The 26707-nt window shown below is 38.9% G+C and overlaps 1 protein-coding gene across 2 annotated transcripts; it reads right to left on the bottom strand.

Annotated features, from left to right (window-relative positions):
- Positions 1-538: 538 nt before the first annotated feature.
- On the bottom strand, positions 539-24404 carry EEF1E1 (eukaryotic translation elongation factor 1 epsilon 1). Of its 2 annotated transcripts, none has more exons than XM_025916944.2 (4): positions 24248-24404; positions 18351-18551; positions 10940-11035; positions 539-1178 (listed from the first exon to the last, which is right to left on the bottom strand). In XM_025916944.2, the coding sequence occupies exons 1-4, from the start codon at positions 24332-24334 to the stop codon at positions 1038-1040; spliced, it is 525 nt and encodes a 174-aa protein (XP_025772729.2). In that variant the 5' UTR covers positions 24335-24404; the 3' UTR covers positions 539-1037. The 2 variants fall into 2 exon arrangements, with proteins under 2 accessions (XP_025772729.2, XP_086562451.1); XM_086706325.1 differs by lacking the exon at positions 539-1178 and adding an exon at positions 1726-2700.
- Positions 24405-26707: the final 2303 nt, after the last annotated feature.

The raw sequence follows: 26707 nt of genomic DNA, 5'->3' as shown, positions 1-26707 counted from the left end.
GGTTAACTGATTTGCTTTGGGTCATAAAGCTAGTAAGTGATAAAAGAACTCAACCAAAGGGCTATATATTTCCCAAATCTCTTTTTTCACTTGACCTTTGAACTGTATACCGCTTAGACTCAGCATCAGCACCAAAATAACAGTATTAAACAGTAAGTGCTCAAAGGCTCTATTATTCTTATTATTTAGAAATATAAGTTCTTTAGATCTCAATAATTGATTATTTACCCAGCAAGTAAGTTATAAAATGTATAGATCTGTTAATAACGTGCCTCTTTGTTCTTTACAGCGCTTCAACAGCAGCCTGAGTTGGCTCTTAGTTCAGAAAAACCTAGTAGTTGTCAGGCCTAAAATTGGTGGGATAGCAAGAATTTCCCCTCTTGTCTTTAGCCACTGCCTATTCCAATAAGCCCAACAACAACAAAAGAACCATTAACTCCAATGAATGTATCTTATTCCAGCTCCCTCCAGGGCAGTTCAGCAGTTAGTTTCACCTCAATGAATACTGGCTACAGGAAAGAAAGAAACAAACAAAAAAGATTTTTTCAACCGCATTTACTGGCCTGCATAAATATTTGAAAACAAATCCATCTGTCTTCCCTTTCTGTATCCTTGGCACAATTTATTACAGTTTTTAGTAAACAAATTACTGTAAATATCCATAAGCGGAAAATGAATTTTAAAATATGAGGGAGAGGTCAATAAATAGTCAAATATGTCAGCCACTGAAAGGACTACTTTTTCTCTTAAGATTAAGCCACTGATTTGCAAGTTTATATACTAAAATAAGTTTCATCTATAAAAACAAAGTAATTTACAACTTGATCTCAACTCAAAGTTTTGACAGTTGAATTTTTACATATAAAAGCTGCAAAATTTCAACTAAAGAAGACAGAAAACATTCGGATATAAGTTTATTCTATCAACCTCAGCAAACAAAGAATGACTGCGTATCAATTTACGTTAGTCCTCTGGTCCGGAATATACTTTCCATTTAAAATGTTTGTGACCACGCTTCTGTATGTCATGGATAGCTTCTAGTGGGAATTAGTATATAGTCTGTTCTTGATGAAGACAACAGTGGACAGATGTTGCCTGATCCCTGGGTAATGCTGAATGTGACAAAACCAGCGAGACACATTAAGATATTTTTCCTTTTCTTGAACTGTCAGGTCAACCTAAATAGAGATTAAAAACACACACAACACAGACATTACATAAGAACAATTATCAATATCATTTGACTAAAAGATAAAAACTGGGGGAAAAAAAAAACAACCCCAGTTCTCAAAAGCCAATATATTTGGATAGGATTAAATAATTTCAGCCACTTAGAAGAGCCATTTGTTTAATGTTTTTATGTTCAGTTCAACACCAGATATGCTTTCTAAGGAAGTCTCAAATTTTCAACAAATGAAAAGTTTACATTAACCCAGCATCTGGAGGCCGAAAGAGTTTGTTTTTTACTTTACTGGAAAGGAAGATAGGAGAAAGTTAGAGAATAGCTCCCAAAAGGTAAGACCTTGGTTCTTTCCACAATATTTTTTTTTTAGCAAATCTAAAAGAAAGGTTTATTAGGATCTAACATGCTTAATAAGAGAATACTATGTAAACTCTAATACATGTGTGGATATACACGCACATTAATAGATGGCTGGTGTGTGTATATATATATACATACATATATATACCACACACACACACACACACACACACACACACACGCACACAGGGGGAGAGAGACAGATGGAGAGAGACTATCACTTTCTTTTCATTAACTCTGGGCAAGAACTGTACTCAGGAAGACAATGACCCACTTAATTTCAAGTGATTATTGCTTAATACAAGGAAGGGCTATTTCCAGTGGCATGTGCCTCAGATGAACAGACCTTCTCAATTAAGTTTGTCACAAAGCTGAACTCTATCTCCATTGAGTGCAGCAGGTCACACAATTTCCTGTCAAGCTACAAGAATGCCCAAGATCTCCTTAGAAAAAGACGTAATAAAAACAGTCGGTCCTATCATTTCACTGGGCTCAAATTCCAAAGTAGGTGACTCAACGACTTTTCTCTAAGCCAAATCTTAAACTAGAATCAAGGAGAGTTGTCAGGTAAAGAGAGAGCCAGTGGGCCAGTAACTAACAGCCATGGCCCATGTTTACGATAGTGTGGCTCCTTTTGCTGTTGTTGAATCCACATTTATTCAGATATTACAAATGTCTGGAAGACGGACTAGAACATTTTACACAAGGGAAAAAGCCTCCTGTGGTTCAAATCCATTAGAGGTCTGCTTACTGGAAGGCACTTTTAGTGAGAGAGCTGTCCTGGGGCTGTTTAGAAGTTCGCATATACTTGTGTCTACAGGCAAATATTCTGCCTGGGTCAACAAAACTGAGGACAAATCACTCTAGTATGCAAAATTTATTGCAGAATATAAAATAATGTTGATAAAATTAAAAGGCAGTCACATAATATTCTCTCAGATGTTTAGCTGAACTCATTATTTCCACTTTATATTTATTAGAAGGCAATTAAAAAAGCAAAACCGATACAAATCATCCTGCCTTCCTTTTTACCGATGACATGAGGATACTACTGTATCAATATCTGATCTTTTAACATTGTCTTGGGTAGTTTCAAAAGTCCATCTCTGTTGGCTCAGTTTACTTAGATTATCAGCAGTGAGAATCTTCTGCCTCTGCTACATAAAAAATTTAAGTTTCAGGTTTAAGTCCGTACATATAAGTTGCTACACAAATGATGAAAACATATCCATCTTGTTTAAGGCAGTGTAAGGTTGAATCTAGTTATCAGAAATCTGTTACTCTGTTTCACTTACAGTATCATTAGTCTATGGCATGTATATATAAACATATACACGTATATATATGTGTGTGCATATATATATATACACACATCTATATGTATAAGGTACTTTTTATTACAAGAGAATTCATGGCTTCACATGTGAAGAATTATCTTATTCCTAACTGTCTGGTTTATAAACAGGAGGGAAATAAACATTGCTGAATAAACTGAATTATCAGTTTATGTTTCAAAAGGTAAAAAACATTTTGTAAAAGAGCTAATGTTTTGTTCTTTCTAAATGCTTTCCATATGTGAACTTCACCAGTGACTTCAAAAGAAAATGTAAGATTTAAAAGAAAAATTTTTACATAGCCTTTATTTTTATATAGTTTTTAAATGTCTACTTATTTATTTTGAGAAAGAGAGCACGTGAGCAAGGGAGGGGCAGAGAGAGAGGAAGAGAGAGAATCCCAAGCAGGCTCTGTGGTGTCAGTGCAGAGCCTGAAGTGGGGCTCGAGATCATGATGACCTGAGCCAAAATCAAGAGTCCAACGCTCAACCGACTGAGCCACCCAAGTGCCCCCCAAATATAAGGTTTTGAAAAAGCTCAACCACTACTAAACATAATTTCAAGTCTAACAGGAGATGGGGGGTGAATTTTCTTCATTCATTCATTCACACATACATACGTATGTAAACTCAAAATCAACTTCAGCAAACCTCTTTACCAATATTTAAAGCAAAGAGAACAAGTTCCACTCCAACTCGATTTTGTGTTAGCTGCTGCAATATATGATTCAAATCTGACCGCTTCCTTACAATTTACTCTTTTCAAAACTTCCATTTAAAAGTCTCCACTCAACGGGAACCCTCTTGCACTGTTGGTGGGAATGCAAATTGGTGTAGCCGCTCTGGAAAGCAGTGTGGAGGTTCCTCAGAAAATTAAAAATAGACCTACCCTATGACCCAGCAATAGCACTGCTAGGAATTTATCCAAGGGACACAGGAGTACTGATGCATAGGGGCACTTGTACCCCAATGTTCATAGCAGCACTCTGAACAATAGCCAAATTATGGAAAGAGCCTAAATGTCCATCAACTGATGAATGGATCAAGAAATTGTGGTTTATATACACAATGGAATACTACGTGGCAATGAGAAAAAATGAAATATGGCCTTTTGTAGCAACGTGGATGGAACTGGAGAGTGTGATGCTAAGTGAAATAAGCCATACAGAGAAAGACAGATACCATATGGTTTCACTCTTATGTGGATCCTGAGAAACTTAACAGGAACCCATGGGGGAGGGGAAGGAAAAAAAAAAAAGAGGTTAGAGTGGGAGAGAGCCAAAGCATAAGAGACTGTTGAGACCTGAGAACAAACTAAGGGTTGATGGGGGGTGGGAGGGAGGAGAGGGTGGGTGATGGGTATTGAGGAGGGCACCTTTTGGGATGAGCACTGGGTGTTGTATGGAAACCAATTTGACAATAAATTTCATATATAAAAAAAAAAAAAAAAAAAAGTCTCCACTCAGCCACTGTGTGAGATGTTATTTTTAAGGATGAATTAAAACACACTGAGAAGAAAGCATTTCCAAACAATAAAGTGCTTGTTTGATCTATGATCTACGTTCAAGTTATTCAATCAGATTCCAAACATAAGTCAAAAGGGCAATGTCTGTTTACTATTTACATTTCAGAACAGCATTTGCTATCAGGGAGGACTGGCTAATGCTGCTGCTCAGACTATTATTTAAAGTAATAACAATAAAATATAACACACAGCAAAACCAATATTCTCCAACTTAAAACTTTCACATTTAGAGTCTCCAGTATAGAGATTATCAGCAGATGGTATGAAATAATTTCTATTCCAAGAGCTTCTAAACCTTCTTCTAACATTTCCAATCTATTCTAACAAGATGGATCTATTTCAGAGAATGTGAATCTGTTCATTTTCCCTCAGAAAATTGTGCCAGTGGGGTACCTTGGTGGCTCAATCGGTTACGCATCTGACTCTTGATTCTGGCTCAGATCATGATCCCAGGGTTGTGGGATCGAGCCCCGCATCCAGCTCCACGTTGGGCATGGAGCCTGCTTAAGATTCTCTCCCTCTGCCCCTTGCCCGCCAAGTGCACGTTCTCTCGTTCTCTCAAAAAACAAAAAACCTCAAGTGACAGAAATACACAAGAGCTTTTCCAAAAGGCTCAGGCTACCACTTACCCTCCTTTTAAACTGTAGAGTTTGTCCCCTGAGGCTGAGAAAATTATGACTGATCGATTTGTTAGCTCTCTTCTACATTTTTGGTAGATGTTCTATTTCTGAACTCACCATAAACAAACAAAAAACAGATCCCAGCCCACCCCCCAAGTAACCTTACAGGTTTTTTGTTTTTTTTTTTTTAATTTTTTTTCAACATTTATTTATTTTTGGGACAGAGAGAGACAGAGCATGAACGGGGGAGGGGCAGAGAGAGAGAGGGAGACACAGAATCGGAAACAGGCTCCAGGCTCTGAGCCATCAGCCCAGAGCCTGACGCGGGGCTCGAACTCACGGACCGCGAGATCTTGACCTGGCTGAAGTCGGACGCTTAACCGACTGCGCCACCCAGGCGCCCCATTTAGAACTTTTTAGATGGGACCCCCTAGGCCACTTCACTTACAACACTGGTTTCACAGCATCCCTTTCTAGTCGGCTTCTTTTCCTTTCTTGCAACAGGAAACACAATGCAACTTTCCAGTCACCATTTCCTGCTTCTCACTGGCCCACATGCCACTGTGTCTACAGTGACGATGCTTGACTCTTTCTACCTAATCATTCCTTTTTATTTATATTGGCTCTCTATACCTAGCCTGAACTTCAAAGCCAAACAGATAATATTCTTAGACACTAATTTCCCATGAAGACACATGAGAAACACTTTAAGTGACCCATTCCAGATCGGGCTGTAAGGCTGGTTTGCTATCTTTCCGACTGGCACCATGCAACCCCTGGGACAATCTTTATGGTTAGTGTTCCTGGACAGCACCACAGCAATTTCTTTTACTTTTCCTTTCTTTCCTAAAAGAACGACATACCTCCACTCGTGTTGCAGACTTCAAAACAAATGTAATTTAATTGATAACAATCTGATAGTCAGGCAACAGATAACTCTACAAAGGATTTTCATAATCTTGAGCAACAGTCTGCTCACAGGGACTGCTATCTACTAGTGAAATCACTTTAGGAAAGCAATGAGTCACTGGTATGACAATAAACAGCCACACTAACTGGCAGTTTAACAAAGGGAGAACAACGTAATATTCCTCAAAGGGAATTATGATAGACCAGATCTTATAATTAGAGTAACTTAGCCACAACTAAAGATGGGCTTACACTGAAACGAAATACTGTGGGATTATTTGAGGACTTGAAGGTTCCCTGACTGCTGTTTAGTGCACTGCGTTGATTACATATGAAGTATTTAATAACGTGAAAACAAAGGAACACATGAGGGCAAAGATAAATATATACCGCCAAAGCAAATGAAGCACAAAAACTGTCTGATGAATACAAGCAGGTGGCCAAACTGAACTGCACATCGATTCTGTCTGAACTTAATGCCCAGTAATCACCTTTTCTCATATGGATAGATTTACACCTAACTCAACAGGGATGTCATTTAACACAACAGTGCAAGTCCATCACAGTAGAGGTTTTAGAATCTGTGAGGGGTTCCTTGAGAAGATGTTCTCTGACGTACTCTGCCTACACTTGGACCGGGGTCGGAGACACGCTTTGGTTATGTACTCATTTCGTGAAGCCAAACGCATGCCTTGACACATGATGTACATATTATTCTACTCACTTTTGTTTTGAAAAAGAGAAGTATAATATCCTTCATCATAGTATCCTAGGTCACTACATGTAAAGAAGGTATACATTCCGAAACAGGAAAATATAAATAGGCATGGATCATTAAATATTCTTAACGTAACCCTAATTTTAACTTGCTGCATTGGACAAAATACTTCTAAACCGCTTGAAAACCAAACACCCTTGGGAGCACCTAAGTAACTTTGCAGCTCATGCTATGAATATTTTGCATTATAGAATTATGACCTTGGTCACTCTGCTGGCAAAGAAATTCCATACAAGCTCCCTCCTTCTCAGAGTATTTCCTTTCCCTACCACGTGACCTGAATAAGCCAGAAGAGAGAAAAATGTAAATACATACTCAGGTTGTAAGAGTTACACTTCATTACTGTCTTTTTTTTTTTTAATTAGATGGGAGAAATGGCTCTTTGTCAGTGAGAGCTCGACACTACAAGGAGGCAGGCCTAGGGAAGGCCCGACAGGCCTTCCCTACCTGCGGATAGCACCACATGTAAGATTAGATTACATTTCTCCTAGTGTTAAGCTTTAAAATGAAATAGTGTCACACTCAAATGTTTTAAAAATGTCAACAAGAGTGTTGTGGTTGTTAGACGGATGTTGTTCTTGTGCCTCTCTGGAAAGTAGCCATGCTCTTGGCTATGAACTCTCCCTTGAGTCAAGCCACAGATGCCTCCTAGTTGAAAGATGGAGGTTTCCCACCAGGATAAAGATACACAGATACCATAAGAGCAATCTTTAGCTTGTGGGCTTTTGCATTTGGAAATGAGGTAAACCGTGCCATGTCACCCTTCTACATTCAAAAAGCTACTAAAATATTTTGAATCTGGAACGGACTAAAAGGAGGCTGGGGTGATCAAAGAATTTTAGCTCTACTTCCACTGGCTTCGCATTCAAATAAGATAATTTTAGATTTAATCATACTGAAGCTTAAAACTAAAGATCGCACTCTCAAGATTTACAACCTAAAACAGGAAACACAAAGAGGAAGAGATTGCTAAGTACTGCTGATCTCAATAAGCATCTAGTTGTACGATGCGTTTGCTAAGAGCTGCGAGGTGTACATGATATGACATGACCTTCTTCAGTCCCCTTATTTTGCCTGAAATGGAGTCTTACCTCTTCTAAGCATAAGGAAACATCTGTCCCACTTTATTCTTGTTGTATCAGTAGTGACTAATAATTATTAATAACCCTCCTTTCACTGTCAAAGTGTTGTTCTGGATGAGAAATCCTATGATCATCCTACTTAAATGCAATTATTTATATTCAAACTTATCATTAGCTTTCTGAAGCAATGAAAATTCCCTTAGATAGCTAAAGCCACCCAAATCCTGCAGATATTGTTCTGACAATTTGATGATTCTACATTTTACTTTACTCCATCTGCCTCTTTAATTGTTCACATAATATTCTGACCAGAAATTAGCCCTTTGCTTTATTCAATAATCCTCTTCCTGTAAAATGTTCTTATTTCTTTGAAGAGATTAACAGTTACTTGAAAACAAGCTTTATACTTCTTTTATGTCTCTCAAGGATAGTAAAATGGGCACATATAATAAACTCAGTTTAAGTATCGTCGTGAGAACACAGACTATTAGGCTGAGTGAAGGACCGTACCTAGGTGGTTACCGTGACAATGTTACAGAACTGAGCACAATCCCTCAGGGATCTTAGAGGAACAATGCTTAATAAGCCAAGTAAATCCAACTGAGGAATTCGAGCTTGAGCAGGGCGTGAAGAAAAACTATCGTACATTATGGTATTTGACAGCATAAGAAGGGCAACCCCACACATTGTGACACTTGCAGCAGAAGACAGACTTTGTCTTGGCCCTTCCAAAACCCAGGCGGTCTTTGCACAAAGCACTAGTTTCCTTCTGTATAATAAGAGGGTAGTACCACTAGTTCCGTCTCCTTTATCTGAGGTACAAGGAGAATATATACATAAAACTGAAAAATACAGAGAAATATGTTAATTACATTAGTCAGTGTTCGTGGAGGGGAGTGTAGACGGTATGTACTTGGGAGGCATTATGTCTGACAGCGGTGTTATAGTTACGAATTGCCGTAGTCTCTGACTCAAGCAGTTTACGATTTGAAAGAGAAATTTTCCAAGAAGAATTACAGTATAAAGGAAACAAGCCAGAGCTGAGGGAGGCTGGGAGGCACAAAGAGAAACCGAGGAAAGAGCACTTCAGTAGGCTTCAGGAGCCCGAGGGGGCCTCACCAGGAAATCAGTGCTGTAGCTGAGTGACCCTTGGTGAAATGTGAGCGAATCTGGGAGGAAGATAAGGGCTGGGCCCAGGCAGCGAATGAGAAGAGCAGAGTGAGGGCCCTGAGCAGAGGGGGCGCAGGGCAAGAGACCAGGGAGTATGTTACGGCCGAGAGAGAGGCATGTGGGGAGAATGATGGCAATGAGGCCGGAGGGTCAACATGAAGAAGGGGCTCCCGTCCGGGCAGTGAGGAGCTACTTCATTATTTTGAGAAAGAAAGACACATTCATGAGAAAAATCGCTCGGGTGGCAATGAAGATGGACTGTATGAGAGGAGACTGGTGGCAGGAGGCCATTTCAACAGCACTGGCAGAAGATAATGAATTCTGGAACTAGGGCAATATCACCCAGGATCGCAGCAAGATGTATGTGAGAGGCATCCCGGAGGTGAAAACAAAAGAACCTGATTAATTGGATGCACGAGGCACGGAATACAGAAAATGGGTTATTTTTTTGCACAAGGAAGAAGATCGGTGTTGGGAGGAAGTTTCAGGGGGAGATAGACATAAGGAAGCCCAAATTCTGGAGCCAAACTGCCTGGTTTCCAGACATGGTTTTGCCACTAACAGTGTGATCTCAAAGAAGACATGTGACCTCTCTATGCCTCTCTTACTTCATCTGTGAAATGGGGATAATAATAATAGTACCTACCAGATAGGGCTGTTATAAGGATTAAATGAGGTAACACTTATGAAGAATAGAGAACACAGTGAGTTCCATATAATTGTAAATAAATTTAGGATGGGAAACAATTTAAAGAGATTGACCAGATAAAGGGAAAAATGGCAGATATGAGGAAGAAAGGAAGTAACATTTGACAAGATCCAGAAATGGGGCAGGAGGGGGAGTTCAAGTAAGAGAGCAGAAAAGGGAGACAAGAGGGATGCATGCATGGGGGCAGGGCAAGGGGGCTGGAAGATGGGGGAAGATGAGGGCATTCAAATCAATAGCCTCCACCTTATAGCTGAAAGAGGGAGGAAGGCTCCGAGATAATGAAGATAAAGGAGGGGGGAAAAGGAGGGGGGAAAAGGAGGGGTTAAGGAAAGCGCTAAGGGTCTTGAAGTATGCCTAGGAGGAATGAAGAGCTGATGCAGATGAGAGCCCGGCTGAAACTGAACAGTATAAATTCATAGTGGCACCAATCTGCAGCTTTGTGATCTCTCCCACAGACCTCAGCCTGGACAAGGACATAGGATGGAAGCATTTATTAGAACTGACCAAGAGGTGGGGATTTACAGGGAAAGGGTGGTGAATGTATAGTGGAGCAAAGAAGCTGAAGATACTAGTAAGAGTATTTGAAGTTACACAAAAGGAGATCCAGGTTGGATGGAGAAAAAGTATGTAGGTTTGGAAAAAGGGAAGGGATCCAGTTGCTTCAGATAATGACGGGATGAGTAAGAGATTAAGAGCTAAGAAGTAGAAGTTGTACAGAAGACGTGGTACTGGAATTAAGAATTAGAAGGAGGGGCACCTGGGTGGCTCAGCTGGTTAAGCATCCAACTTTGGCTTACGTTATGATCCCATAGTTCAAGGGTTCGAGCCCTGCATCGGGCTCTGTGCTGACAGCTCAGAGCCTGAAGCCTACTTCAGATTCTGTGTTTCCCTCTCTCTCTGCCCCTCCCTGGCTTGTGCTCTCTCTCTCAAAAATAAATAAACATTAAAAAAAAAAAAAAGGAATTAGAGAGTGGGAGGGTGATGATGGGGGGCTAGTCCAGGCCATGATGACAGTCAAGTCTACGGAATGGCAAGAGAAGTAGCTGCGAACAGGAGCAGAGACAAGAACAGGAAGCAAACAGGTCAAGGAACAGGAAGCTACTGCATTTGATGGATTATGTGGAAGGAATATGTGCATAAGGTACTTTGTATAAAAAAATTCATTTTTATTTGAAAAGGTGAAATGCAAATTTGATTTAAATTCAAGACAAATAAAAAAATCATTCTGAACATTACAGAGAAAAAAGCTAACAACTATTCAAATACTCACTATAAAGCGATGGAGTCCATAGTACAACAGGATATCTGCTAAGGTAAAGTTATATCCTGTAAGGTAGACTTTATCTTCAAGATACGAATTAAGATCCTAGAAAAAACAAATAAGATATTAATCTAAAAAGCAATAATAATCAAGTCAACTACCATATCATTAGATTTGGAACATTTAGAAGACTATTAGAAAACAAAACACTGACTTTTAATTTTTTAATTTCTGACATTAATAGACTCAGATTCATTCAAAAGAACCGATCATAAACCAATCACCTCATTTTGAAAAAATAGGGTAAACGTTATTAGTCTTATTTTAAAGAAATAAAAAAACATTAAAAATGTTATTCAAAATACCATCTATGTCCATTTCAAAGGCACGCATTTCTCCCCCCAGGGTTGGGGAGATCATTTTGTAAATTATGATGTTAGATTTACTTTTTCCATCAAAATATAAAAAAAACTCTTCAATAATTTCTCTTAAGAGTACTATATAGTTTACTGGCTTGCTGTATTTTTTATACATGCATATTTAAAAAGTTTTTTTTTTTTTTTTTTAACGTTTATTTATTTTTGGGACAGAGAGAGACAGAGCATGAACGGGGGAGGGGCAGAGAGAGAGGGAGACACAGAATCGGAAACAGGCTCCAGGCTCTGAGCCATCAGCCCAGAGCCTGACGCGGGGCTCGAACTCACGGAGCGCGAGATCGTGACCTGGCTGAAGTCGGACGCTTAACTGACTGCGCCACCCAGGCGCCCCATAAAAAGTTTTAATTGCAGTAGAATCATGTTATCATCTTACCCACTTTTAAGTGTAAATATCAGGAATATTCATACTGTTGTGTAACCAATCTTTGGAATTTTTTCATCTTGCAGAACTAAAACTCCGTCCTATATTGACAGATATATTTAGAACTCTGCATCCCAAGGCAACAGAATATACTTTCTTCTCGAGTGCACATGGAACATTCTTCAAGATATATCACAACATACTGGGTCACAAAACAGTCCTTAGGAAGTGTAAAAGAATTGAGATCATAGCATGCACACTTTCAGACCACAATGCTATGAAACTTGAAATCAACCACAGGAAAAAGTCTGGAAAACCTCCAAAAGCATGGAGGTTAAAGAACACCCTACTAAAGAATGAATGGGTCAACCAGGCAATTAGAGAAGAAATTAAAAAATATATGGAAACAAACGAAAATGAAAATACAACAATCCAAACGCTTTGGGATGCACCAAAGGCAGTCCTGAGAGGAAAATACATTGCAATCCAGGCCTAGCTCAAGAAACAAGAAAAATCCCCAAAAGAAAATCTAACAGCACACCTAAAGGAAATAGAAGCAGAACAGCAAAGACACCCCAAACCCAGCAGAAGAAGAGAAATAAAGATCAGAGCAGAAATAAAACAATATAGAATCTAAAAAAACTGTAGAGCAGATCAATGAAACCAAGAGTTGGTTTTTTGAAAAAATAAACAAAATTGATAAACCTCTAGCCAGGCTTCTCAAAAAGAAAAGGGAGATGACCCAAATAGATAAAATCATGAATGAAAATGGAATTATTACAACCAATCCCTCAGAAATACAAGCAATTCTCAGGGAATACTATGAAAAATTATATGCCAACAAACTGGACAACCTGGGAGAAATGGAAAAATTCCTGAACACCCACACACTTCCAAAACTCAAAACAGGAAGAAATAGAAAACTTGAACAGACCCATAACCAGCAAAGAAATTGAATCAGTTATCAAAAATCTCCCAACAAATAAGAGTCCAAGGCCAGATGGCTTCCCTGGAGAATTCTACTACACATTTAAAGCAGAGATAATACCTATCCTTCTCAAGCTGTTCCAAAAAATAGAAACGGAAGGAAAACTTCCAGACTCATTCTATGAAGCCAGCATTTTTTTGATTCCCAAACCAAAGACCCAGCAAAAAAGGAGAACTACAGGCCAATATCCCTGATGAATATGGATGCAAATATTCTCAACAAGATACTAGCAAATCGAATTCAGCAGCATATAAAAAGAGTTATTCACCATGATCAAGTGGGATTCATTCCTGGGCTGTGGGGCTGGTTCAACATTCACAAATCAATCAATGTGATACATCACATTAATAAAAGAAAAGAACCATATGATCCTGTCAATCGATGCAGAAAAAGCATTTGACAAAATTCAGCATCCTTTCTTAATAAAAACCCTCGAGAAAGTAAGGATAGAAGGAACATACTTAAACATCATAAAAGCCATTTATGAAAAGCCCACAGCTAATATCCTCAATGGGGAAAAACTGAGCTTTCCCCCTGAGATCAAGAACACGACAGGGATGTCCATTCTCACCACTGTTGTTTAACATGGTGTTGGAAGTTCTAGCATCAGCAATCAGACAACAAAAAGAAATCAAAGGCATCAAAATTGGCAAAGATGAAGTCAAGCTTTCACTTTTTGCAGACATGATATATTATACATGGAAAACCTGACAGACTGCACCAAAAGTCTGCTAGAACTGATACATGAATTCAGCAAAGTCGCAGGATACAAAATCAATGTACAGAAATCAGTTGCATTCTTATACACTAATAATGAAGCAACAGAAAGACAAATAAAGAAACTGATCCCATTCACAACTGCACCAAGAAGCATAAAATACCTAGGAATAAATCTAACCAAAGATGTAAAAGATCTGTATGCTGAAAACTATAGAAAGCTTATGAAGGTAATTGAAGAAGATACAAAGAAATGGAAAAACATTCTGTGCTCATGGAGTGGAAGAATAAATATTGTCAAAATGTCAATACTACCCAAAGCTATGTACACATTCAATGCAATCCCAATCAAAATTGCACCAGCATTCTTCTCGAAGCTAGAACAAGCAATCCTAAAATTTGTATGGAACCACAAAAGACCCCAAATAGCCAAAGTATTATTGAAGAAGAAGATCAAAGTGGGAGGCATCACAATCCCAGACTTTAGCCTCTACTACAAAGCTGTCATCATCAAGATAGCATGGTATTGATACAAAAACAGACACATAGACCAATGGAATAGAATAGAGACTCCAGAATTGGACCCACAAAAGTATGGCCAACTAATCTTTGACAAAGCAGGAAAGAATATTCAATGCAAAAAGACAGCCTCTTTAACAAATGGTGCTGGGAGAACTGGACAGCAACATGCATAAGAATGAAATTAGACCACTTTCTTACATCATTCACAAAAATAAACTCAAAATGGATAAAGGACCTAAATGTGACAGGAAACCATCAGAACCCTAGAGGAGAAAGCAGAAGAAAAACCTTTCTGACCTCAGCTGCAGCAATATCTTACTTGACACATCTCCAAAGGCAAGGGAATTAAAAGCAAAAATGAACTATTGGGACCTCATGAAGATAAAAAGCTTCTGCACTACAAAGGAAACAATCAACTAAAGGCAACCGACGGAATGGGGAAAGATATTTGCAAATGACATATCAGACAAAGGGCTAGTATCCAAAATCTATAAAGAGCTCACCAAACTCCACACCTGAAAAACAAATAATCCTGTGAAGAAATGGGCAGAAAACATGAATAGACACTTTTCTAAAGGAGACATCCAGATGGCCAACAGGCACATGAAAAGATGCTCAACGTCACTTCTCATCAGGGAAATACAAATCAAAACCACACTCAGATATCACCTCATGCCAGTCAGAGTGGCTAAAATGAACAAATCAGGAGACTATAGATGCTGGCGAGGATGTGGAGAAACGGGAACCCTCTTGCACTGTTGGTGGGAATGCAAACTGGTGCAGCCGCTCTGGAAAACAGTGTGGAGGTTCCTCAAAAAATTACAAATAGATCTACCCTATGACCCAGCAATAGTACTGCTAGGAATTTACCCAAGGGATACAGGAGTGCTGATGCATAGGGACACTTGTACCCCAATGTTTATATAGCAGCACTTTCAACAATAGCCAAATTATGGAAAGAGCCTAAATGTCCATCAACTGATGAATGGATAAAGAAACTGTAGTTTCTATACACAATGGAATACTACTTGGCAATGAGAAAGAATGAAATATGGCCTTTTGTAGCAATGTGGATGGAACTGGAGAGTGTTATACTAAATGAAATAAATCACACAGAGAAAGACAGATACCATTATGTTTTCACTCTTATGTGGATCCTGAGAAACTTAACAGAAGACCATGGGGGAAGGGAAGGGAAAAAAAAAAAAAAGAGAGGGAGGAAGCCAAATCATAAGAGACTCTTAAAAACTGAGAATAAACTGAGGGTTGATGGGGGGTAGGAAGGAGGGGAAAGTGGGTTTTGGGCTTTGAGAAGGGCACCTGTTGGGATGAGCACTGGGTGTGGTATGGAAACCAATTTGACAATAAATTTCATTAAAAAAATAAAAAATAAAAAAATAAATAAAATAAAACTCTGTCCTATTAAACAACTCCCCATCTCCCCCACCCCAGACCCTGGCAACCACCATTCTTTTTGTTTCTATGCACTGATTACTTTCAATACAGCATATAACTGAACTCATAGAGAGTTTGTCTTTTTGTGACTAGCTTATACTTAGTATAATAACCTCTTACATGAGTCAGAATTTTCTTCCTTTTGGGGCTTGATAATATTCCATTGTTTACATATACCAAATTTTGTTCATCGATTCATCCATCAAAGGACCCTTGGATTGTTTCCATCTCTCAGCTATTGTCAATAATATTGCTATGGACATGAGTGTACAAATATCTCTTTAAGACCCATTGTGAATTATTTTGGGTATATATCTTTAAAATAGAATTCATATGGATGTTTTAGCTATAAAGACTCTCAAAGTTGTCACCTTTAGACTAAAAAACTACAATTAAATAATATTTTTGATTAGTGATATAAATCAAATTGTCCCTACCACATTACAGAATTTCACATATTCAGATAGTCACAGAACTAATGTTTGATGTTCATTTCCTTTGTTTTAAAGTCTTTCCCATGCCATTGCCAACTTTATCAGATATTTTCCCCCTACAGAGTTCTGAGTTTTCTGTTTTCCTAATTAGTTTTAAACTTCCTAATAATATTGAAAAAGTGGTATAATAAACAGCTATATATCCTCTTTCTAGACTCAACAAATGTTAATGTTTTGCAATGCCTGCCATTTTGAAATTCTGTATTACCTTATTTGTGAGCCATTTAAACTTACAATCATGGTTTTAGCCTGAAATGGAACTCTATAGAGAGTAAGAAGTAAACCCTTTCATAATATTCTATTAGCAAAAGTTTTAAAAATAAGTAATACAAAGATAAATAGCCCATTATAAAACTGGGCAAAGAATACATACAAGCAAATTTTTAAAAATCATTTAAATTCAGGTACAACTATATGATGCAATACTAACAGGTTATCAAATAGGTAGTATAAATGAATATTTAGGGACATGAAAGATATTCAGAACTCACTGTCAATGAACAACAAAAAAACAAGTTACAGTGTCCAATAGCTACCCACTTTTAAAATAAAATGCACACATGTATATACAGAAAGGAAAAGCATGGAAAGAGCACAAAAGGAGTTCAATAATATCTGACAACTAAAGTGTTAGTAGCAGTTCTCTCTTGGTGGGACTATAAATGCTTAAAATTTTTTTCCCTTATTTGTATTTCCTAAATTTCTTTAATAAGTATTTACTGTCTTTAAGATAAAAACACTATCACGAAATAGCAAAAAGCAAAGCAAAACAGAAGACAACACTTTCTCATCTATGCTCATATGCCCAAAAATCACACTGCAGTCCATTATACATTAGTCTCCCTACATTAGTCTCCCTAGTCAGTCTGCGTTCTGTAAGGACAGGGGTTGTGTTCTTACAGCCTACCCTTAATGGGTCACTGGATCACAAGCCCTTAGAGCTGCATCTGACACATCATTGTAGGTACAGATTAGGAAACTGTGGCAGGGCAAGGACAACCAGGTCACCTATCCCCTTATACATTCAAAAATGGTAGTATCTCTGGTCAGATTCTCTGGATTGGAGTTTCAAATACTATTTATATATCCCAGATACACCATTTTGGTGGAATTACTTCCATGTGCCTAATACCAAATCTCTGAATACAACTTTGGACTTATAAACCCAATGCAGTGAAATCCTGTTCATATCTTTCAGAATTCAGTACTATTACTATCCTTTCTTCTGGGAAATTACAAGAGATAGTTACATTTGCCTGAAATCTCACATTCACTGAGAGAACAGACATGCTCGCTTCCCTTTGGAAATGCTGCTGAGCACGGCAGAGGCCAGCAGGAAGGGTCAGTGTGGATATTAAGCATGAATAGTTGATCAGGATAGCACCTATAAAGAAACAAGGCCTGAAATCTACCAGTTCTCTTGATGATATCTATCAAGAATATAGTTTAAACCATTTCCCCAAGTGATAAATGAAAAGCTTTTCGTACTATGAGACCTTCTTACACAACTTACACTACCAATTTATATAATGGGAATAAAATTAGAAAACAGAAGGGATTCCTGCAGTGGTATGTGGTTGTCTGGATGATTTCTAAGGTTCCTTCAAATTCTAAACTTCTACAAAAATTTTTTAATCTGCTTTATTTTTATGTAATTAATAAAAAATATCATTTGGAATTAAAAAAATTTTTTTAATGTTTATTTTTTTTTGGGGGGGGAGGGGTAGAGAGAAAGGGAGACACAGAATCTGAAGCAGGCTCCAGGCTCTGGGCTGTCAGTAGCAAATCTAATGTGGGGCTCGAACCCACAAACCATGAGATCATGACCTGAGCTGAAGTTGGATGCTTAATTGACTGAGCCACCCAGGTGCCCCACAATGTTTTTTATTATTGGTGATTCTGGAGCCATCTTCAGTTTATACCTTATATCAATAGATTCTTTTATTCTGATCTAGGTTCTTTGGAAAGAAAATACAAATCTTAAAGCAATACGTCTCAAGGGAAAAAATGTGGGCTTTCTCAGATCAATCTAACAGTGTTTTATAGTAACTCCCAAAGATTCTGATTCCCTTCTTGCCCTTGACAAAGTACTTTACTGCTGAATGGAGAAAATAAGTATTAAGACATTACATTAAATAAAAATCATGCAAGTAATTGTTGACTATGATGAACGTTATGAGAAAAAGGACATAGAATAAGGACCTACAACTGTTAGAGAGAGAGAGGTGGCTGAGAACATTTCTGAGGAAGGGGTATCTGAGCTGAGATCTGAAGGCGGAGGGCTGGTGGACTCTTACCAGCACAGGTAATAACAGGTACAAACTACCCTGAGGCAAAAGGAAACAAGAAGGCCCATAGCTTCAGCTACTGAATCTCAGGGGAGAGAGAGCTTCCTGCTATTAACAGTTCACTCATTTATTTTAGCCTTTATAGCGAATCACAATACCTTCAACAGAGTGCAGACATCGTCTTTACTGGAGTGCCCATCCACTCGAGTTACCCTGTACTCCAACCACTGCTGAACTACTGCTTTTTCTTCTGCCGTGCTCCCAAGCAAATATTCTTTGTTGGCCTGCTTGACAAGATGGGCTGCTATAGTAGTCAGTCCTGTTAGACTTGGACCGTTGTTTGTTTGAAGAACTGGAATCTTAAAAAGAAAAAATTCTTCAGATAAATTTAAAAAACAAGTACCATCATGTTTTTAAGTTCTATGTATCAAATCCCTCAATGTTTTTTTTTTAAAAAAAAATTTTTTTTTTTAACGTTTATTTATTTTTGAGACAGAGAGAGACAGAGCATGAACAGGGGAGGGGCAGAGAGAGAGGGAGACACAGAATCTGAAACAGGCTCCAGGCTCTGAGCTGTCAGCAGAGCCCGACGCGGGGCTCGAACTCACGGACGGCGAGATCGTGACCTGAGCCGAAGTCGGCCGCTTAACCGACTGAGCCACCCAGGCGCCCCCCTCACTGTTTTTTCAAGACAATCTAGGATTCTACTCTAAGGTACTAAATTATATACAAATGAAAATCAGCAAAATAGTTGTTCTATTATTTACAATTTGGTAACAGACGTTTGGAGTAAAACTCGTAGTAACATTGCAAAAATCAGTACGTTTCTACATAATTTATAACTATGCTTATACAAGAGGAAAAAATGGAAAGCCTAATAATACTGCATTAATTTCAATCAAGTTTACCAATACCCTATTTTAGCAAGATGAACATACTTAAATAAACCTAACTTCTGTAATAACAAAAAGATACAATTATAGTAACACTGACTTAATGCTGATGTAGTTACAACCACCAAATGAGATCTAGGCTGCTTTTAGTGATATGTGATCTTAATATAATTAGCGATCTCATTAACTAGGTATGGACTGTGATGGTGACTTGGTTGCTATGAATTGCATATCCATCAATTCTGGAATTATTTAGAGTAAGGTCACTGTTGGCCAATATCTTATATTTTTAAAAACGTTCTAAAATATAATTGGGGCCAATGATAATAGTCTGGGCTTCAGGTAATCATCTGAAAAATAATACTGTTTTTGTTTCCCTTATTAGAACAAGTAATACAAAAGGTCAGCTTATAAGAATTTGCTAATTAATTTAAATGTTTTTGATGTACAACCAAGCAAAGACCTATGAGAAATTTAAAAGAAAATGGGGAGGTGGGGTGCCTGGGTGGCTCAGTCAGTTGAACATCTAACTCTTGAGCCTGCTTGGGATTCTCTCTCCCCCTGTTCCTCTCCTTCTCTCTCAAAAATAAATAAACTTAAAAAAGAAAGAAAGAAAGAAAAAGTATCACCTGATGGGGAGACTGACCAATTACTCAAAAACAAGTATACAAGGGCACCTGGGTGCCTCAGTCAGTTAAGCGACCAACCCTTGATTTCAGGTCAGGTCATCTCAGGATTCCTGAGATCCAGCTCTGTGTCAGGCTCCTTGCTGACAGTGAAGAACCTGCTTGGGATCCTCTCTCTGCCTGTCTTGAGCTCACACACACACATGCTCTCTCTCTCAAAGTAAATAAACATTAAAAAAAGTATACAGTCTAAATGACCCAAACAAATCAAACAAGAATATCTTCTTGGGAAGATGGCTGCTTTTTCCAGTCACTAAATAGTATCTGTACTTGTAAAGTGATTTACACTTTGTGGGACACTTTCATGCTCACATTTAGGTCAACAGGACCCTGTGAAGTATACGGAGAGATTAACATTTTCAGATACAAATTCAAAGGTTACCTCCTAAAAATTAAAGTAACAAAAGGTACTTTCTGGTTTTCCACTTCCTTACCTACTTCCCATTCACTACTTAGCTCCTTGAAATTTCACTTTTGCCTTCATACTCAAATGAAGCCTCTACCTCTAAGATCACTGATAATATCCTTTAAAAAAAATGCATGGAGGGGCACCTGAGTGGCTCAGTCGGTTAAACATCTGACTGTGGCTCAGGTTATGATCTCACGGTTTGTGAGTTCGAGTCCTACACCAGGCTCTTTGCTGTCAGCACCTCTGGGGTTGCTGGTAACGTTCTATTCCTTGACTGTGTTGTTACCTACCTGTGTTCACTTTGTGGCAACTCATCAAGATTTATTCATTTTTCTGAATGTATGTTATATTTAAAAAACAAAACATTACAAAACCTGAAAAAGAACCTGCAAACAATGACTGTGTGTGGGGAAATGACATTTAATTCTAAAGAGGATTATTTGTAAAAATATATTATCCACAATCCCACCATGCTAACTCAAAAAATTCCCAGTTACCTTCTCATTTAATCACTACATCTTCTAAGTTGGAAAGTAATTTCATCATCATCTTACAAAGAATCAGGGTCATCTGCTTTGTAATGGCAAGGTGGATAATGTCAGGGTTTGGATAAAGTAAGACTGACTTGTAAAGTCCATTCTCTTTCCTTTATACAGCCTAAAGTACACAAATCTTGTATAGCTGCAATCATGGGGCACATGCTATTTTCATATTATTCTTAGAACGCCATGGTTTTCTAAGTAATCACCATCAGTGGCTATATAAGTAATATTCCAATGTGCTGATGTACCATAATTTAATGAACCATTCTCCCAAAGCTGGATCTTTGGATTGTTTTCAATTTTTTTTTAATTTCTTTAAATAATCTCTACACCCAACGTGGGGCTTGAACTCATAACCCTAAGAGATTAAGAGTTATATCCTTTACTGACTGAGCCAGCCAGGTGCCCCTGGATTTTCAATTAAACATTTTTTTTTAATGTTTTATTATTTTTGAAAGAGAGAGAGAGAGAGAACGCTCAAGTGTGGGAGGAGCAGAGAAAGAGGGAGACACAGAATCTGAAACAGGCTCCAGGCTCTGAGCTGTCAGCACAGAGCCTGATGTGGGGATTGAACCCATGAACCACGAGATCATGACCTGAGCCTAAGTCAGACACTTAACCAACTGACCCACCCAGGTGCCCCTGGATTGTTGTCAATTAAAAAAAACAAAAACACATTTTTTTGTTTATTTATTTTTGAGAGAGAGAGACAGAGACAACAGTGCAAGGGGGGAGGGGTAGAAAGAGAGGGAGACACAGAATCTGAAGCAGACTCCAGGCTCTGAGCTGTCAGCAACAGAGCCTAATGTGGGGCTCAGAACCCACGGACCATGATATCATAACATGAGCTGAAGTGGGAAGCTTAACTGACTGAGACACCCAGGTGCCCCGTCAATTTTTAATTATACTAGTCCCCCCTTATCTGTGGGGAAGATGTTCCAAGACCCCCAGTGGATGCCTGAAACCATAGGTTTGGATAGTACCAAATCTATGCATACTATGTTTTTTCCTATACATAAATACCTATGACAAAGTTGAAGTTATAAATTAGGCACAGGAAGAAATTAACAGCAATAACTGATAATAAAGTAGAACAATTATAACAATATAACAAAAGTTATGTGAATGTGGTCTCTCTCTCTCTCTCTTTCTAAATATCCTATTCTATACTCACCCTTCTTGCAATGATGCGAGATGATGAAATGCCTATATAATTAGATGAAGTGAGGTGGACAGCATCAGCATTGTGACATAGTGCTAGGCTACTCCTGACCTTCTGACATAGTGTCTATTTCTGGACATGACTAACCATAGGGAACTGAAACTGCAGACATTGAAACTATGGATGGGGAGGTGGTAGACAGGTGACTAATGTATAATTGGTAATGTTACAGAGAATGCCTGTTGCTTGATGTGGAGAATGAAGGCAGAAGAAAAAAATTAAACTTTCTTACAACTTATAATCCATTGACAAGTCCTTGAGAAAGGCAGAGTGACCTTCCTCTAGAAACTCAACTGCCTTGATGTTAATACTGTGCTAAGGGGAAAAGGCAACCTAAGCTTAACATTAGCCTAATCTCCAGGAACCTGTAAGTCTCACAAAAAAATTCCTTTGGAAACTTTATCTCTACCCCTCCTCAAAGATATATGTTACCAATCATCTTCCAAGCATGTGGCCCACTGATATACATCTGAAGGGTCTCAGAAGGTTTTACTAGACAGTAGTAAATGACCTTTTCCTAACAACAGCTAGCCCCTCCAGGTCCTGGAAACCTTGATTCCAAACCCCTTAGAGACTCCCTAACCCCCTCCCAAATTGAAAGTATATAATTAGCCACTCCTCACAACCCCAGTGCAGCTTTCTGCCCAAGGGTCCTGTCCCTGTGCTTTAATAAAACCACCCTTTTCGCACCAAAGACATGTCAAGAATTCTTTCTCGACTGTTCACTCCTGAACTCCAACTTTTCATATCATTGCTGGCTTACTGCTGTCAGCTGTCTTCCCCCAAAATGACTGAATCTTTTCATATAATCCCAACCCTTTCCCCAGACACACAAATAGAAACTTTCAATAGCTACCCTCTGCTAAGACAAAAAAAAAAAAAAAAAAAAGTTTAAATTAAAATAAAGTAAGAAACCATACTCTGAACTCCAAAGCCCTCACAATTGCCCTCAAACTATAATTTTGGGCTTACTTTGCATTGCAGCACTTTTCATATTGGTCTACTTCTTGCTCCAAATTTCCCAATCTTTCATAATTTTGGTCTTACACACTTTCCATAGCAGCTTTTCTGTGAAGTTTACAAACCCAATCTCACAGTTAAAATTAACTTTCTCCTTTCACATTCCTCAACAATGTTTTCCTCCATTTAGTATATATTCCATTCTGCCCTAAATTGCCAAAGACTGTTTCTCATACTAGATAAGCCTCCAAGACTCATGTCTTGGCAATGTTCTCTAAAAAACAGAAACCGAACTAGGGAATAGTGGGCGAAGGGAAGGGATCAGCAAGAGGCCAGAGGAAAACGCAACAGCAGGCCTTTTGTCTCCAATGTCTACTTTGCCACCAATCAATGGGCTGATCTTAGGCAAGTCCCATGACTTTTCTAGGCTTCAGGTTAACTTATGTATAAAAACTACACAAGGACTGCTTTTTACCATGGACCAAACTGAGGAACAGAAAAAGAAAAGCGTCACATGGAAAAAATCTCAAAGGGACGAAAAACGTATTTATCCAAAGTTATCTGCTTACAATCATTCCTCTTTTCTAACACATTCCATCCACGTCAAACAACGATGTTTATGAAACACAAACGTTCTTCAACGCCCTGTCAACGCCCTGAGAAATCGGGAGTCCTTATACCTTCCCAGTCAATTTCATACCCAGTACCTTTCCCCTTCATTTTCTGCACGCTGCACACTGAACTTGAAAAACTCAGAAAAATCTTCCTTGAATCTCCCAGATTGGAGCAAAACCAATTATGTATTCTCTCAGACATCTGCCCTTCAATGGAGCACTTTTCACTTGTAATTAAAACAGCAGCAAAGTTTGTCCACCTAGAAAAAAACCAAGCTTCCGGAGGAGGAAGGAGTGAGTCCGTCTCAACCACTGCTGCATTCCCCAGCTCCAGCACAGCGCTACCTGGCATCCTGTTAGCTCTCTGGAGTGGCTGAATGACACTGAATGAAAGGTAGTGTTCTAGTTAATGCTGTCACTGAATGCAAACGCGGGGCCACCAGACTGGACTCTTTGAGGGCCTTTCTCGCTTTCCCAGAACGGGATGACGACAATTTCCCAGGAGAAAACGTTCAGGCTGAACCCGAACTGGGGAGGTTCCCCTGCACCCTCTAGGAGCCAGGGCCGCAGGGGGAGACCGAGAGACGCCAGCCGGTCCTGCGGCGCAGACACGTGGGGAGAAGGAAAGCCGCCTCCTCATTCTGTCCGCCTCTGCCAGCCACCCCGTCCTACCTCAGCAAGCCCCGCTCCTGTCCACCTCTCCCCCTCCGCGCCGCCCCCGTTTCTCACCTGGCGCTCGCCCTGAGCGCTGTATTTGTTCCCTTTACTCAGTCCCAGGGACTTCTCCAGCAGCTTCAACTCCGCGGCCGCCGCCATCTTCCGGCAGGAGCTCTTGTCAGGGGCGGAACCAGGACAGCAAGGATCTCCTGCATTGGCTGGGAGGGAAGGCCCACTCCCACCAATGTCACCATCTATTGGCTGAACGCAAGGGGGGGCGTGGAAGTCTCGCTGAGCGCAGAGGCGGGGTCAAGGTAAGGGGCGGGGCAGAAGGATGGGTGTGAGACAGGTGGAGAGGTGGTAGCAAACAGCTGTGTGAGGTCTTGGAGCTCCCGAGCTTACTGGCAGAGCGGGGCTTTGCTGTTGCTGTAGACGGAGTCGGCAAACTTCTCGACAGCAGGCTGCTTTCCTGGCTGCCAGAGTTAACTGGTTAGCTGATTTGGCATGCTAAGAGTCTTTTTATGCATAATTGGAACCAAGATTTACTTTAGTTTGGCTTAGGAATCTGTGAATTTGAACAATCAAATTGAATAGCAAAGAGTTCACAATCTATGAGGAGTTTCTAACATGGTGTTAGTCATAGGAATTTTAATAGCGTCATAATGCTGTATTGGAAAAACTAATTTTCCGTCTGTCAATCTACAGTTTAATAGTAACAGTAGAAATATAAATTTAAAGACTATTTATAGAGCACTGGTATGTTAGATAACATCAAGCAATTCCTATGGCCCAAGAAAATCAGCCATTAATAGTTTTAATGAGCTTTATTTGCCATGCCACGAAGATAAAGTAATGATGTAATTTAAGTAGCTTTTGGCATGTAAATAAGCAATGCAGTGACGTTTCCCTCCTGAGCCGCTATATTCTTACATCTTCAAGACAGAAAATGGGTAGCATATGTTGAAGCCTTGAATTTCCAAAAGATTTCTAGAAAGATTTTTTCCAAGTTAAAGAGTGAATAAACAAAATTTATGTCAGTCTGAGAAAAATGGAAAAGAATTACTACAAGGTAGTTCACTAAATCAGAAATATGGAAGTTTCATGGAGAGTGCTGTCCCTGTGTGGCACCTTTCTTACTCCAAAATACTTAATGAGTTAACACTGGTAGCAGAATTAAATGTAGAGAAAAGAGAATTTGGCCAAATCAACATAAACAAAATACAAAAGAAATTCTGGTGTAAGTGGATTGTTGTGCATCTATTTTCTCTTTACTTTCCAAAATACAGAGAATTGAATGACTATTTCACTACTTCTAAAAAGGTCAGTACTCTAAGAAAATTCACATAATCTATTTTCAGTATTTAGGTTCAGTTTCTGTTTATAATGAAACATTTAAAAAAATCCCACAGTTAAGGGCGCTGGGGTGGCTCAGTCAGTTAAGCCTCCAACTCTTGATTTCTGCTCAGGTCATGATCTCACGGTTCCTGAGTTCAAGCCCTGCCTCAGGCTCCTTGCTGGCAGTGTGGAGCCTGCTCGGGTTCTCTCTCCCTCTCCCCCGCTCATCTTCCTCTCTTGCTACAATAAATAAATAAACTTTAAACAATAAAAAAGATGCCACAGTTATGTGATTCTAGTGGATGGTGTATTTAAAATAAGGCTTGATCTAAATTACCTGAACTGATGATTTGAGTTCTGGGATAAAAATAACTGAATGGATATTTCTCTAAATGATAGAAGTGATAGTTTTGGGAAGTTTGAGTGGATAATCGGGTAGAATATCATCTTTTAATTTATGCACTTTGATTTGAATTATTGTGGATAGATTTGTAACTGAAAAGAAAATTTGTTTTAATGTAGAAAGCTTCCCTTCAAGCCCTGATGACTTTTAATACTGGATGTCTTTTTACTCTCTAGTATTCTTACTTTTGTTGTAGATATTAATGACTGGGGGAGAAAATTAACTACTGCAGGGCTGCTGAGATGAAAAGAAAGGGAGGTGGTGACACATAAAAAGAGGCAAATTTAAACCGGATTTCAGGAGCCCAAAGATTCTGTTCTCTATTCAGTGCTGTTTATGTCACTCTAGGCAGGGAGTTAGCCTTGTTGAGACTCAATTTCCCTAAATATAAACCCAATGGGCTTGGATTCTCTCTGGTTCCTTTTGGCATTGATATTCTGTTTTTCAGTATTTAAGGTGCTCATATGTTTAACTTTTTGCCTTAAAGTGAACATGTATTTTTGTATGACTAATGTAATTTTGTAATTGTAATTTTGAAATGTAACTGCACCACTAAAGCAATTTTGTATGGTTGGCTGGAAAGCCTTTTGCTGTGGCCAGCTGTGGTATATAAATATCATGGCTTGCTTGTTTTAAATAGAATTTAGGGGTAGAAATAGAGAGAGGGGTTTAGGTGTCCCTGACTACTCTCTTTTTTATTATTTTTTTATTTTTAAATGTTTATTTATTTTTGACAGAGAGAGACAGAGCACAAGCAGGGAGGTGCAGAAAGAGAGGGAGACAGAATCTGAAGC

This window comes from Puma concolor, chromosome B2 (assembly GCF_028749965.1).
Source record: "Puma concolor isolate L17-30 chromosome B2, mPumCon1.1.hap2, whole genome shotgun sequence".
In the NCBI taxonomy this organism is placed as follows: Eukaryota; Metazoa; Chordata; class Mammalia; order Carnivora; family Felidae; genus Puma; species Puma concolor.
The sequence above is the reverse complement of the archived record's forward strand: the minus strand, read 5'-3'. Positions and strand labels throughout refer to the sequence as shown.